The sequence below is a fragment of the Zootoca vivipara genome, chromosome 16, assembly GCF_963506605.1.
Source record: "Zootoca vivipara chromosome 16, rZooViv1.1, whole genome shotgun sequence".
Lineage (NCBI taxonomy): Eukaryota > Metazoa > Chordata > Lepidosauria > Squamata > Lacertidae > Zootoca > Zootoca vivipara.
The window spans coordinates 36,960,777-36,976,121 of record NC_083291.1 but is presented as its reverse complement, the minus strand read 5'-3'; the positions used below and the strand labels follow the sequence as shown (position 1 = coordinate 36,976,121).

The following is a 15,345-nucleotide window of genomic DNA, read 5'->3' as shown; positions in this document are numbered from 1 at the left end:
CCTTCATCCAAGTCATTTATAAAGACATTGAACAACAAGGGGCCCAGGACCTTGCAGCACCCCACTTGTCACTTTTTCCCAGGATGAGGAGGAATAATCAATGAGTACTCTTTGGGTTCAGTCAGTCAACCAGCTACAAATCCGCCTAACAGTTACCTCGTTCAACCCACATTTCACCAGCTCCCTTGCAAGAACATCAATGAGGGACTTTGTCAAAAGCCTTCCTGAAATCAAGATAAGCATCCTGATATCATGGTGCCCAACCAGTTCCCTACATGAAGCCTGCAAGCACAACTTGAGTCCTCATTTGCAGCCCCCAGCAACCATTGCTCAGAGCTATACTGCCTCCAAATATGGAGACAGAACATAGACATCACGGTTATAAGCCATCGATAGCCGTCTCCTCATTGAATTTATCCAATCTTCTCTTAAAGCCAGTCAAGTTGGTGACCATCACTATTTCTTGTGGGAGTGAATTCTGTAGTTTTGCTGTGCACCATGCAAAGAAGGACTTTATTTTGCCCGTCTGGAATCTCTCCACACCCAGAGTACTTTTGTTTGGCAAAGTGATAGCAGAGAGATGGGGATCCACCCATTGTTGGAATTCTTCTGTTCCCAGACATCATTCGCGACACTGAGTCCATATATAGACCATGGGTAGGCAAACTAAGGCTTGGGGGCCTTATCTGGCCCAATCGCTTTCTAAATCCGGCCAATGGATGGTCTGGGAATCCGGTGTTTTTACATGAGTAGAATGCGTCCTTTTATTTAAAACACATCTCTGGGTTATTTGTGGGGCCTGCCTGGTGTTTTTACATGAGTAGAATGTGTGCTTTTATTTAAAATGCATCTCTGGGTTATTTGTGGGACACAGGAATTCATTCATTATTATTTTCTCAAAATATAGTCTGGCCCACCACATGGTCTGAGGGACAGTGGACCGGCCCACAGCTGGAAAAGTTTGCTGACCCCTGATATAGACTCTGCTTAAGCTAAGCCCCTGCCCATAGCACAGTGATAAAATACATGTATGACAGCATGTCAAGGGGCACCAGAAAAGTCCCAGTGTTTGCAGTCCCATTGTCAACACCAAGAAATATTTCTGCCTGAGAGAGAGAGCTGGGTTGAGACCTGAGAGTACTGGATCATGATGAACTATTGGTTTGGCTCACTGTAAGGCGGCTACTTATGCTGAACTGGAGTCCTGCCTTGCTCCTTCGTGCCTCCCATACAGGCAGCTAACACAGCAGTCACAGGATGACAGGGTTAGTGATTCGGCAAGTCCCATCAGGCCTCAGGGTAGCCAAAGGGCAGGGTAAAGGGGAATGAACTCTTTCTGCTAGGTCTGCTGCTGCTACCTTCCCCTCACTCCCAAACCACAAACCCCAATGATTTCTGCTCAGAGAGTAAGAATTCCCTCCTTCCCTCCCTGCCCATGCCTCTTCACAATTAGACAACAGCACTCTCTTGACCTTAATATTTCTCTTCATACATCAATAGCAGTGCATCAATTAGCAATGCTATTAAATTCACTGCTATCCACACGCCTCCAAAGATGGCGTACAAAACATAACAAAAACAGCTGAAAATGTACGAAATAGTTAAATAATAAAAATAGCAGAAGGCAAGCTTATAATACAATACGAAATAGACCCCATGGCAGAGATCCATTGCGAAATCCGACTGGATTAATTTCTAAACAGGGCTCAGATCTGACCCCGTGTCAGAGCTGTATGTGCCATGATTCTGCTTGAGTTCAGAAAAGCCACAAAATGTGACTCTAGGCACAAAGTTCAGCTTCCTGAATCTCAGAAGCCAAACAGGTGCCTGGATAAAATGCTTTAGTGCTTCACATTGCTCCAAGTTTCCCATGACTAGCTGGAGCAGAATATATTATACGCAAATGAAGAATTTTTTTGCAAAATGTACTGTACTTAGTGTGAATAATTTTAATGTTTGTTTTGAATAAATTTTATTAGGGTTTATAGATAAAAAGAAAAAAACTGAATATCAAATAAATTTTCTTTTTTTGGGTCAAAACTAAAACTTTGATCTAAATACAATAAAAACATAAGGAGAAGGGGTGGGAAGAAAGGAATAAAGAAAGAGAAAAGAGGTTAAAAGAGAGAGAGAAATAAAATTCAGTAGGTATGGGACTTCCAGTTCTTCACACACACACACAGTGGTACCTCGGGTTACAGATGCTTCAGGTTACAGACTCTGCTAACCCAGAAATAGTACCTCAGGTTAAGAACTTCACTTCAGGACATAGCTGCCAAGTTTTCCCTTTTCTCGCGAGGAAGCCTATTCAGCATAAGGGAAAATCCCTTAAAAAAAGGGATAACTTGGCAGCTATGCTTCAGGATGAGTGCAGAAATCGTGCGGCGGCAGCGGAGGGCCCCATTAGCTAAAGTGGTACCTCAGGTTAAGAACAGTTTCAGGTTAAGAATGGACCTCCAGAACGAATTAAGTTCTTAACCAGAGGTACCACTGTATACACACACACACACACACACACACACACACACACACTTCATTCACTCCAATATAACACCCACAAAGCGACTTCTATAAACAAAAATCATCTTCAATCCTCCAATCCAAATATCATTATTTCTTTTTCTTTTCCACACAAAAAGTCTATGAGACATTTCCAATCTTTAACCAACGTTAACCATGGCTTTCCTCTGATTAAACATGTCAGTTTTGCCATCTCAGCTAAGTCTTCTGTTGTTGGCAATAATAATGGGTCCTTCCATCTTGTGCATATCAAAGTCTCACAGGCGTAATTATGTATTGTAGCAAAGTTCCATAGTCCTTTTCTAACTGTATATCCCTAAGTCCCCGCAGGAAGAGTAGCGTGAATAATTTTATACAGAACACAGATTCCTGCTCTCTCTGGTGCACAATTTGGATTATCCTGCTAAAGAATATTTATTTCTTTAGTGTGGCTTACACACAGCCTGGAAAACAGTAAGATCTTCAAATCTGGAAGCCTTCCACGACAGATAAGATTGGCACCTCGGCCGAAATGTTCCCTGCCTCATTTTTCTTTTGTGTCCTAGCAGTGGAAAGAGATTCTGGGGTTGATGAACCCCATTTCAAACTGCATACTGTCCTTACAAGAAATTTCACCAAAGCCAAACCTGGACATTTTAAAAAATGGATTTGATGTTTAGGAGCAAGTCTTATCCTGATAGTCAGATCCGTCTCTTTCTTTCTTTCTTTCTTTCTTTCTTTCTTTCTTTCTTTCTTTCTTTCTTTCTTTCTTTCTTTCTTTCTTTCTTTCTTTCTTTCTTTCTTTCTTTCCACCTGGGCTTTTGAGGCATTTTGGTATGTGTTGCATTTTATAGTTTTACTAGTGTAATTCAGCCCGTTAAGTAAACGGGCGCTAGAAGATCCCGGGGTTCGGAGAAGCGCTTGCGCAGCACTTCTCTGAACCCCAGGACCTGTCCTTCCTGTCGGCGGCAGGGGGACAGGTACGAAGGAGGAGAAAGCAGCCCTTTCTCCTCCTTCCTTCCTCTCCCCCAGCCGCCGACAGGAAGGAGACATCCCCAGGTTTGGAGAAGCGCTTGCACAGCGCTTCTCCAAACCCCGGGACCTGTCCTTGCTGAACGCACACATGCGTGCGCTCTCCCCCCCCCCGCCAACGCTCAGCCCGGCCGGGGGCGGCGGTTGGCCGCCGCAGGGAAACGGTAGGTGGGGGGTGGGGAGAGCGCACGTGTGTGTGCGTCCAGTCTCTGCGTCCAATCCCTGTGTCCATGGGGCGCATGCGCAGTAGTGCAGACACAGGGACACAGGGACTGGATGCAGAGACACTTGCATATTATTATATAGGATGCATTCTCAGGCATACGTTCCACTCAAATGCTGGGAAACACACTTCTACCGGTGGGCAGTTGCCAACTTTTGATTTGAACATTGCTGCCTCCCTAACCAGAGCCAGTGCAGCGCAAGGCCTGGCAGGATGGAGCTATGAAAAAATCTGCAGGGTTTGAGGTGGAACCCAAGACAAAAGCCAGGACTTCTGGCCACAGGAGCAAAGTTCTACCTTCACTTGCCAGAGGCAGTATGCCTTTGAATGCCAGTCGCTGTTGCACTCAGGTCCTGCCCGCCGGCTTCCCACGAGATCAGGATGCTGTATGGGCCTTTGACCAGATCCAGCAGGCATGTTCTTATTTTCTTAAAAACTAGGCTTGTTATGGGCGAATCAGTTTCCTAGCTTCTAAAGGCCACTACTACCCCCCTCCCCCAAACCTGGTTACCCCCAAACCTGGTTCACCCAAATCTGAACACAGATTCGATCAATAGAGTTCATCCTGGACTCTTTCTCTGCCCACCACCTCCTGCCCTGTCCCATAGCCTCCCTGGCTCCAGCCTTTCACACCCCACTTCGGTCCTCTCCTTGCCCCCCGGTTCTCTCGCAGCCGACAGCCTGCTCTCCTTTTCTACATTGCAAGTGTTTGATCAGAATTCCAGTTTCAGCGGCAGCCAGTTCTTCTCTCCTCTCTCCCCAGCTGACCATAAATAATTCAATTCCTACGGACGCTCCTTCGCTGCCTGGAAATTTATTTATTTCATTCTCCTCCCTTTGGTTACACATTAAGTGACTTAGCCCATAAAAAGAAATTACTCAGCAACAACAATAAAAGCTTGGAATTGCTGACCTGGCTGCATCGGGGTTGGGGGAAGCCCGGGGCTGGAATCACCCCCAGCGCAAGTGGCCAAGCGGGCAGTTTCCCTTGAAATCCTCCAGTGAAAATGAAGAATCAAAGGGGTAGGGGTCCCCCCCCCTAGAGCACATCAGTTGGGGCTGAGGTGCAGCTGTATCTAGAGTGGTGTGGAGGTGCAGGAAGAGATACTTGCATGTTCCGGAATCCCTTTCCAGGACCTTATGCTCAGGATGCCTGTTTGCACTGGACTGCTGCACCAGAACCACATTTAATTCATACTGCATGGAGAGATTTTGCTAAGTCCTTGGAACCAGTTAGCTGGGCGAGTGTGAGGACGAGAGAACTGAGTGAATGCTGGTCTACTAGGTGGTAGAGAAGCCTAAAGCAGGGGGAGGGAAGCTTTGGTCCTCCAGTTGCTGAACTACATCTCCCATCAGCCACTGGAGCCAATAGTCTAGGGCCCAGGGGTGGCCAACTCCCAACTCCTTCAGCTCTCTATATTGGACAAACAGGCCAAACCCTATGCCAAAGGATAAATGGACATAAATCTGACATCAGGAACCACAAGACAGAGAAACCAGTAGGAGAACACTTCAATCTCCCAGGACATTCTATACAAGATCTCAAAGCAGCTGTTTTATTACAGAAAATTTTCAGAAACAGACTAGAAAGGGAAGTTGCTGAATTGGAACTCATTACCAAGCTTAAAACCATGGAGCCACCTGGGTTGAACAAAGACGTAGGATTCTTATCTCATTATGCATGATCAAGCTTTCTTTAGCGCCTCAGCTCTTGCTCCCCCCCCCCGCAGGACCTATTGCAGTCATCAGCAGTCATTAACAGCCATCAACAGGTTTACCACTCCTATCAGCCCATCACCCATTTCCACCCACCCCCACCACCCTCTGAATATACATAAGGGTCTGGTTACTTCTGTTTCAGTGTATCTGTGTATCTGAAGAAGTGTGCATGCACACGAAAGCTCATACCAAAATAAAAACTTAGTTGGTCTTTAAGGTGCTACTGAAGGAATTTTTTTTTTTTGCTTCAACTCCCAAGAGACTGTGATCTACTCGCAGAGTTAAAAACTGGCAGTGATCTACCCCCTTTTTGTGGGTTCAGGTCAAGGTTGTTGAACTTTTTAGGGAGGAGGAAAGCCCTGTTTTGGGGGGGTTCAGGTCAAAGTTGTTGACCTTTTGGGGAGGAGGAAAGCCACATTTTGGGGGGGCGCAGGGCAAACTTGTTGAGCTTTTTTTAGGAGACCTAAAGTTTGGGGGGGAGCCAGTGATCTACCAGTGATCTACCACAGACGTCCAGTGATCTACTGGTAGATCACAATCTACCTGTTGGACGTGCCTGGACTCTAGGCTGATGGGAGTTGTAGTCCACCAACATCTGGAGGGTGAAAGGCTCCCTACCCTAAGGGATCCTGAGAAGCAACATAGCAAGGGGGGCAAATGACACAGCGAAGCGGAAGTGGAAATTGAGAAGGCGCCAATGAAAGGAGGGTGCCTTTAAAGCAGGATGAGGAACCAGTTGCCATTGGACTGCAACGCCCATCATCCCTGACTATTGGCCGTGCTGGCTGCGGCTGATGGGAGCTGGAGTCCAACAATATGTGGGTGGGCCCAGGTTCCCCAACTCTAGGACTTATCATCCCAGGGACAAGAGATGCTGTATGGTTAAGGAACGCTGTCCTGGAGTCAGGGTGGCCTAAAGTGAAGGCAGGGTACTGAAAAGCAGATATCTGCCTGTAGAAGCTGCTACCTGCAATGGAGGCAGAAGGCATGGAGAAAGGAAACACTCGGGCAGGTGTGGGGAACGCTGGACCCTCCAGATGTTGCTGAACTACAATTCCCACAATTCCTGCCTATTGGCCATGCTTGCTAGGGCTGATGGGGGTTGTAGATCAGTAACATCTGGAGGGCAAAAGGTTCCCCACATGAAAGGCCTAGGGATTAAAAAAATTTCTATTGGTGTGAAGGAACTGGACAGCCTTGTGGCTCTTGCGAACTTAGGAGACAAAGGGTTGCCTCTTTAGACCCTGAGAGGAGTTCTGTCCATTTAGGAGGCAAGTAGAAAGGACGAATTCTGCTCTATGTGGCTTCTCCCTACAACAGCACTGTGACCTGATAACTAGTTAGACAGCGAGGCCTGGAGATAGCGGGTAAGTTTTACGTATTGATTTGAATGAACCAGCCAACTGTCTGGCTGCAGGCAGCAGAGATGTGTGCTTTGTTTTTTTCTATTACATTTATACCCCGCTTTTCCTTCAAGGAGCTCAAGGTGGCATGCATGGTTCTCCCCGTCTCCATTTTATCCTCGCAACAACCCCGTGAGGTAGGTTAGGCTGAGAAATGGTGATTGGCCCAAGGTCACCTAGTAAACTTCACAGCTGAATCAAGATTTGAATCTTGTCTCCCAGGTACCAAGCCAACCCTCTGACCACTACTCCACACTGCTGCACATGCGTACACACACACACACACACACACACACACACACACAAATAATTTGTATTAAAATGTGAGGTAATTCATTGTTACAGATGGAGGGAGTTCAGTTGTATTACAGATGGAGGCAATGAAACTGGACTTGCCCAAGACTGACTAGTCACTTCCACACTAGGCATTGAAAGCATTCTTCTACCACAGCCATGGCTTTCCCCCAAAGCATCCTGGGAGCTGCCATTTCTTCAGGGTGCGGACCTCCAAGACCTACCATTCCAAGCACCCTGAACAAATGACAGCTTCCGGGCATCTCCATGACTGTTAATAATAATAATAATAATAATAATAATAATAATAATAATAATACCCCGCCCATCCAGCTGGGTTTCCCCAGCCACTCTGGGTGGCTTCCAACAGAAAAATAAAACACAATAATCTATTAAACATTAAAAGCCTCCCTGAACAGGGCTGCCTTCAGATGTCTTCTAAAAGCCTGGTAGTCGTTTTCCTCTTTGACATCTGTTGGGAGGGCGTTCCACAGGGCAGGCGCCACCACCGATAAGGCCCTCTGCCTAGTTCCCTGCAACTTGGCATCTCACAACGAGGGAACCGCCAGAAGGCCCTCGGTGCTGGACCTCAGTGTCCGGGCAGAATGATGGGGGTGGAGACGCTCCTTCAGGTATACTGGACCGAGGCCATTTAGGTGATACCAGAGTGCTTTGAATGTACAACTCCATGACTGCGTTGGCTTTTGACCCCAGATCTTCAGGTTTTTGTGAGGTGCAACAACCAGTGCCCTAGGCCATGCCAGCCCTACTGCAAGGCACTCCGCAGGAGGCAGAAGTGAGATGGGGCTGGTCGCCATTAGGGGCTTCCTGTGAAGCAAAGGGTACAGGAAGGGAAGGGCAGGTGGTTGCCTCACGGATGAGGAATCGGGAATTGCCACTGTTAGGCCAAAGGAGCTGCGGGGCCCACGGTGGTTGTCGTGGTGATAGTGAGCCCACTGTTAATATTCTGACCGCTTAAGGTCAGAATATTATGGCTTGAGAGCAGTACATGTGAAAAGGATCTAGGAGTCTTGGTAGACCACAAACTTGACATGAGTCGGCAGTGCGATGCAGCAGCTAAAAAAGCCAATGCAGTTCTGGGCTGCATCAAGAGGAGTATAGCATCTAGATCAAGGGAAGTAATAGTACCACTGTATTCTGCTCTGGTCAGACCTCACCTGGAGTACTGTGTCCAGTTCTGGGCACCACAGTTCAAGAAGGATACTGACAAGCTGGAATGTGTCCAGGAGAGGGCAACCCAAATGGTCAAAGGCCTGGAAACAATGCCTTATGAGGAACGGCTTAGGGAGCTGGGTATGTTTAGCCTGGAGAAGAGAAGGTTAAGGGGCGATATGATAGCCATGTTCAAATATATAAAAGGATGTCATATAGAGGAGGGAGAAAGGTTGTTTTCTGCTGCTCTAGAGAAGTGGACACGGAGCAATGGATTCAAACTACAAGAAAGAAGATTCCACCTAAACATTAGGAAGAACTTCCTGACAGTAAGAGCTGTTTGGCAGTGGAATTTGCTACCAAGGAGTGTGGTGGAGTCTCCTTCTTTGGAGGTCTTTAAGCAAAGGCTTGACAGGCATATGTCAAGAATGCTTTGATGGTGTTTCCTGCTCGGCAGGGGGTTGGACTGGATGGCCCTTGTGGTCTCTTCCAACTCTATGATTCTATGATTCTAAGGTATCAGACTGCTAAAGGCCTGTCTGCACTCACCCGGCATAAAGGGGAAGAAATGCAGGAGGGCAAGCTGGAGAAGAGCCAGAAAAAATGGCAGTGAGACACAAAAGAGACTTTATTCAGAGCGGGGGGGGGGGGGTTGGTTGGTTGTGGAAGAGGATGCCCAGGACATCTGCCTTTGAGGACATCAGTTCCAGTGCGGGGTGGGGGTGGGGGTTGAAAGTGGTCAGGGCACCTTTAGGCCCCTCTTTTTTTGTGGAAAAGGGACATCAGCAGAAGCAGAAGCCGCTGTTCATTAATGTGCTTCAGGGTGTGTTGCACAGGCAGCTCATCAATGCTGGGAACTGGGGTGGTGGTTTGCAGACAGCGGGTGCCTCCCTGGCACACACACAGGCGAGTTATTAAAACTTAATTGAGCGGATGGGAACAAGGCAGCTAATTAAAGCTTCCCAATAATGGGAACTGCTGGGTTTCGGGAGAGGAGAGAAGGGGCAGGAGCCAGGACTCCAAGGTTCGATATACCTCCGCTCTGAGGGCTGGGAAGAGGATGAGGAAGGGCTCAGGAATTGTGGGCTTGGATTGATTGAGGATTGTAGTTTCTCAGCAGAGGCCTAGTGGGGGCTGGGGAAGAAGGGGGGAGCCAAGAGTTCTTGCTAGCTCAGCTGCTGACACTGGGGAAATGTTATAGCAACCAGTGGATTCTCATTAAGTTTGGACAGGGCAATGTGTAAAAAGAAAGATGATTCCTTTCCCCATCCTAACGGGTTTCCACCTGTTTATCGCCTGCTCCTCTGCCGTGAGCTCCCATCAATCCAGAGCCCCAGCCTTTAATCTGGATTTCCAAACCAAGCCTCAGTTTGTCCCAGCTCTGCAGGAACTGGTTTCCCTTCACTGGCTTGAAATGTGCAGAAAATGCCACTGCAGAGGAATGCTGTTTCATTGGGGGGGGGAGCATACTCCAGAGTGTCTCTGAACAAGCTTGCTCCTTCTGCCCTATAGCCCTATAGTCTTATTACTGGCTGTCCTATTACCTCACTGAACCGCAGCCTCCCCTTTGGGGTGCAGAAGATCGGAAGTCGCCTCCAATGGCTTCCTCAGCTCATCCGTCATCCAGACTCTCAGCCTCCAGCTGAGCAGCAGTTCCAATCGCTGGGATAATAAATAGCCCCCTCCCACCCGTCCAGCGATCTGGGAAATTGCTCATTCATTCATTCATTTATTCATTCATTCCCTGATCGGAAGCAGGCCAGGAAACATTCACAGAGGCCAGCTGGTACCCCGCAAATTCCTGATCTTGTCGTCTTCCTCCCTGCGACGATGAATTCTAAGCCAGGAATTAACCTAGCCTAGTCCTTGCATCTGTTTGGAACAGCAGATCTCATCCTTGGTACATGCAAAAAGTATCTCTGAGCATGTGCAAAGTGCCTGAGAAAGCAGTGGTTGCATCTAGATGGGGGGGCAGCAAGGCCGGAGGAGGCTGCAGCTTGCTCCTAGTGAGGTGGGTGGCAGGATCTGTACCATGAGTGGCATATATCTGGTATGGCAGCTGATGGAAAAGGAAGTGGGATCTAGCCACCAGCAAGAGCTCAGGCCAGGCAGTACCATTATAACTTTATAGCACTTTTAGTAAAGCAGTGGCACCCCACTTTATTTTTTCATATGGGATGGGCACTGAGAGAAATTGCATTTTACTCCTCTGGCACACCAGGAGACCCAGGAACCCCGGATGAGCAAGCATTATGTCTCAGCTGCCAGCAGCTCTCTGATTTGTAGACAGGACCATGCTCCCCTCCAAATGTGGTGGGCTCCAGCTCCCATCACCCTCAGTTGGCATGTCCAGTGGTCAGGGTTAGTTCAGCATCCCCTGGAGGTTCCCCAGTTCTGCCTTACGGATTCCTTTTTCTCACAGTCAAGATCAACCTCCACTCCTTCCATAAAGCAGCACTGAGATGCTCCCAAGCCAGTAGGGCATAGTGGTTAGAGCAGTCATCCCCAAACTTCGGCCCTCCAGATGTTTTGGGACTACAATCCCCATCATCCCTGACCACTTGTCCTGTTAGCTAGGGATCATGGGAGTTGTAGGCCAAAACATCTGGAGGGCCGCAGTTTGGGGATGCCTGGGTTAGAGTGTCGCCCTCAAGCTCGCTCTGGGCCAGGGGCTCTTCCCTCAGCAAAAACCTACCTCGCAGGATTGTTGTGAAGATAAAATGGGGGAGAGGGTAACCCCCATGCTCCCCTCTCTTGGAGTTTCTCAAAGGAAGGGTGAGAAATGAAAGAAATTGCCAGGCCTCCTACAGTCTCAGTGCACTGTTATAATCTCTCCCAGATGGAAGCTGATGGGTTTTAAATCTCACCAACTTTGATTCAACACTGAACTCCTGCAGCACCCTGACACATCCCAATAACAATAAAACATCCTTGTTCAGTTGGGAATCCACTTGCAGGCCATGCAGAAATAGACGGCGCCAATAATAGATGGTTCGTGGGGTACAAGAAAGACCTTTGTTAATCATCCTTGGTTGCAGAGCCTCCAAAAACACTTTCTGCAAATCTAGCACACAAAACATTCCAAATAATTCTCCCCACAGAAACACACATTGCATTCGTCCCTTGCTGCTGCTGCTGCTTCCCCCTCTCCTTCTGTTGCCCCTCCAGGCTCTCTAAATTGGTACTGTAAACTCTTTGGGGCAGGGACTTGTCTTTTACTTAAGGTACGCTGATGCCACGATATTAATAGTCCTCATACTATCTTATGGTAACCTCGGGGAGGAGGGTAATGCAGCCCCAACAGAGCCCTGAAATAAACTGGAAAGTGAAACATTATGTAGAAATCTGATGAGACACCAGATTTTCTACTCTTGTTCTGATGTCATGGAAGATATCCAGCAGAGTCCAGACAAAAAGCGAGGCAGTCAACTGGCCCAGGAAAGCAGATCCCTGGAGGCGGCCAACATTCTGAAATGCCAGAATTCCAATACTGTACCCAGTTTCTGAGGAACAGATGTGCACATGCACCACACACAACTACAAACACCCAAATCAGTATTTGATTTTTTTTCCCCCCGCAGGAAGGGAACCGTGCTAAAATGAATATATCCAAATTCAGGATTCCAGCATGAAATCTGAACAGGGAATATCAGCAAACGCTTGCAGTCCAAGCATGCCAGAAAACCATGGGGGAAAGGTGGAAAGGTATGAGCATTGCACCGAAGGAAAAGCTATTTTGGGAGGGGTATGATAAAGATCTCCCAGAGTAGATACAAAAGTGCTTCTCTTTCCTTAGAAAATGCTCCCTAGTCCCTACGTTCCCAGCCCTTTCCTACAAGCTGTCTCTTCTTCCCACCCACCCCCATCCATATTTCTCTTTGCTGTTCCTGCTTCCTTGGCACCAGCAGACCACCCCACCCCACCCCTTTGCTGGTTCCCTTCTGGGCACCTCCCCATCTTGCCCAACCCTTTTTGAAGGGCCCCTTGCAAGACAGTGCCACACCTGGACCATTCAGGTGTGAGGGGCCATGTTCTTTTCCCCACTTAGGGACTGTCAGAAATCTGGACCGCTTTTCTGGTGTTTTTGGTGGCCCGGAGAAAGGTAGGCAAGACCCAGTTCACAGAACGCTTGACTTTAATGTCAAAACCTTAAAGGAAAGAGAGATGCCACACTCCCAGCTGAACAGAACCCTGCTTTCCCTGCATGGTCTCCATGCTTATCCACCTCCTAAGCACTTGGAACTTATTTCCGACTTGGAACAAGGGACATGTTGTCCGTGCTGGTGCCACCAGAGCAGGACTTTAGGGCAGAGGTCCAGGGCTCCACTCCGCAGAATGAGCAGGAGGGCCTCTGAATGCAGCAAGGCTGGGTTACCACATGTTGGGGTAAAGTAAGGTAAGTAATGCACATCAGCATCTAAAGAGGGGGGTTTCCATAAGGCCACTTACATCAAGAGTCTAAAGTGACAAGTGCACCAATGGATTCAGTTGTCTCATTGAGCTAACATACCTCTAAGGCAGGCATCCCCAAACTGCGGCCCTCCAGATGTTTCGGCCTACAATTCCCATGATCCCTAGCTAACAGGACCAGTGGTCGGGGAAGATGGGAACTGTAGTCCAAAACATCTGGAGGGCCGAAGTTTGGGGGTGCCTGCTCTAAGGTAAAGCCCTCAAATCCCGTTGTCTGGGACCAGTCTGGGTCAGAGGTGCTTTTGGACAAAGCAAGGGTGCTAGTGGGTGGCACAGTCATCAAGAGGTCCACGTGGGGATTCTGGAAATGAGGTTTCCAGGAGTGCGGGGGAAGAACGTAGCGATGGTGGGGGACTGAGGCCAAACCTCTGGGGCAGTGGTTCCCAACAGGTGGTCCGCGGACCCCCAGGGGTCCGCGAGCTATGCCAGAGGGGTCCGCAAGATGCTATTAGAATAAAAAATATATTAAATATATTTCGTATGATAACAGATTTTTTGTTTTGGCCGCTTCCTGCATGAGCAGAGTCTAGCGCAAAACTAGAATTAGATAGAGGCAGTAGTTCTGCTGTATGCCGTTAGGTGGCGCTTTACAAACACTACTGTTTTGCAAAGAGGCAGCGCGCGCATTCTACTAACGCTCACCTCCCCAAGATGCTTTGCGCGCGTCGGCTTCATTTGTGCGCTACTGCGCAGGTACCCTGTCTTCTCCATTCCCCTCCCTCCTCCCTGGCACGCGCTGCCTCTTTGCAAAACAGTAGTGTTTGTAAACAAAGCGTTGTTTTTCGCGGAAGCTATAGTTCGCGTAGTTAAAAATGGACCGTTGGTTAAAAAGTGGTTTGTTAAAACGACAAAGGCCTACAGATGAAGAGGAAGAACTGTAAAAAAAAAGTATAAATAGAAAATATAAAAAGACTCTTAATTTGGCTCTCACTTTTTAATTTTAGGATTAGGAATTAATGGGGGTCCTTGTCACAATAGCGGCTCGATGAGGGGTCCTCGAGAAAATTTTGTTGGGAACCCCTGTTCTGGGGATTATGTCAAGGATGTGCGCAACTCACCCAAGTGTGGTCATGGTGACGATGGTGTACCAGAAGGCAGCCGGGATGCTGGTGAAGTTGGTGGACGCAGTGCCCTTCTCAGCATAGAACATAACAGTGGCGAAGATTATGATGGCCATGGTGAGCGAAAAGAGCAGGAAGCCCAGCTCAGAGGCACAGCTCTTGAGGGTGTACCCCAGGATCCTCAGCCCTTGCGAGTGGCGCGAGAACTTGAAGATACGGAAGACGCGGAACACCCTCAGTGTCACGAAGGCCCCGCTGACATTCTCGTTCTCTGGCATCACCAGCCCAATGTAATAGGGCATGATGGCAACCACGTCAATAATGCTCATCACACTCTTCATGAACTTGAATCGGCTTGGGGCGGCATAGAGGCGCATGAGATACTCAAAGGTGAAGATGAGGACGCAAGCTGTGTCCATGCAGAAGAAAGCCTTGGGGAACCGATCTCCACAGGGCAAGTTCTTCTTCCTCCCAGGAGAGGGCCGGCAGGGGATGGTCTCCACCACATTGGCGATGACGGACACGGCAATGAAGAACCCAGTCACATAATAGAAGACCAAAGCCATGGTGCTGGTGTGGGGGTTCTCGAACGCTCTCCAGAGCTGCTGGCGGAAGGTGCTGTCCGGTGGCAGGCCAGTGTCGTTGGTCATCTCCGCTTCTTCATCCTCAGCAAGGCGCTCAGCATTCTCCTTCTTGCGGTCGCGGTATTCCTCGAGGCAGCAGTCGCCAATCAGCTCTGGGATGATGCCATAGAATGACAACTCTTCATCGAAGGCCTGTATGCACTCCTGGCGGGGGTAATGGAGTCTGCCAGTGCGGTAGAAGTTGAGGATATGGCGGAACATCTCTGGGTCGCGGTCAAAGAAGTACTCCTTGCTGTCTTCGTCAAAGAAGAATTCCTTCTCTGAGCTGCCTAACAGGGTATCCGGATAACGGTCCAAGGTGTTCTTCCAAGTCTGGAAGCGTTTCCCGCTGACGTTGACTACCAAGATCTCATCACTGCGGCGTTTCTTGTCGGCAGGAGGCTTGGGCATGGGCTTCTTGGCCAGTGGGAGCCAGCCCACAGCTGCTGCCCGGGCAAAGGGCAGCCATGTTGCCACTCCTGCAGCCATGTTGCATACAGTTAGTAGATAACAGAACCTTTGCTAAAACGTATCACCATCCAAACTCAACTGGGATCTAAGTATCGTCCCAGGAAAAGCTTTTGATAAAGAGGGGTTCTCTGAAAGCCTTATTTAAAACGTTTCTTTGCTCAATTATTGTCAAGAATCAATGGAGCAGAGGGCCCCAACAGAGGCATAGTCATCCAGTCTAGTTCTTGTCTCAGACATCAAAATCCGGGTCCGCCCAAGAACGAAGGATGTTATTCTCCCCAACACAGTAATAGCCAAGGTCTTTTCAATGGATGTTAGCAAGCCCTGTGGACCTAGATGCCTCCCAGTCAAACAGCATCCAGGGTTTTTTTTTTCCA

The 15,345-nt window shown here is 48.5% G+C and overlaps 1 protein-coding gene across 1 annotated transcript in view; it reads right to left on the bottom strand.

The window, feature by feature from the left end:
- Positions 1 to 15,091, bottom strand: part of KCND1 (potassium voltage-gated channel subfamily D member 1) — a 60,443-nt gene extending 45,352 nt beyond the window's left edge. Inside the window, exon 1 of the mRNA XM_035141169.2 lies at positions 13,872 to 15,091. Coding sequence (XP_034997060.1) covers positions 13,872 to 14,986 — 1,115 coding nt within the window. The 5' untranslated portion in view covers positions 14,987 to 15,091. The remainder of the gene's footprint in view (positions 1 to 13,871) is intronic.
- Positions 15,092 to 15,345: the final 254 nt, after the last annotated feature.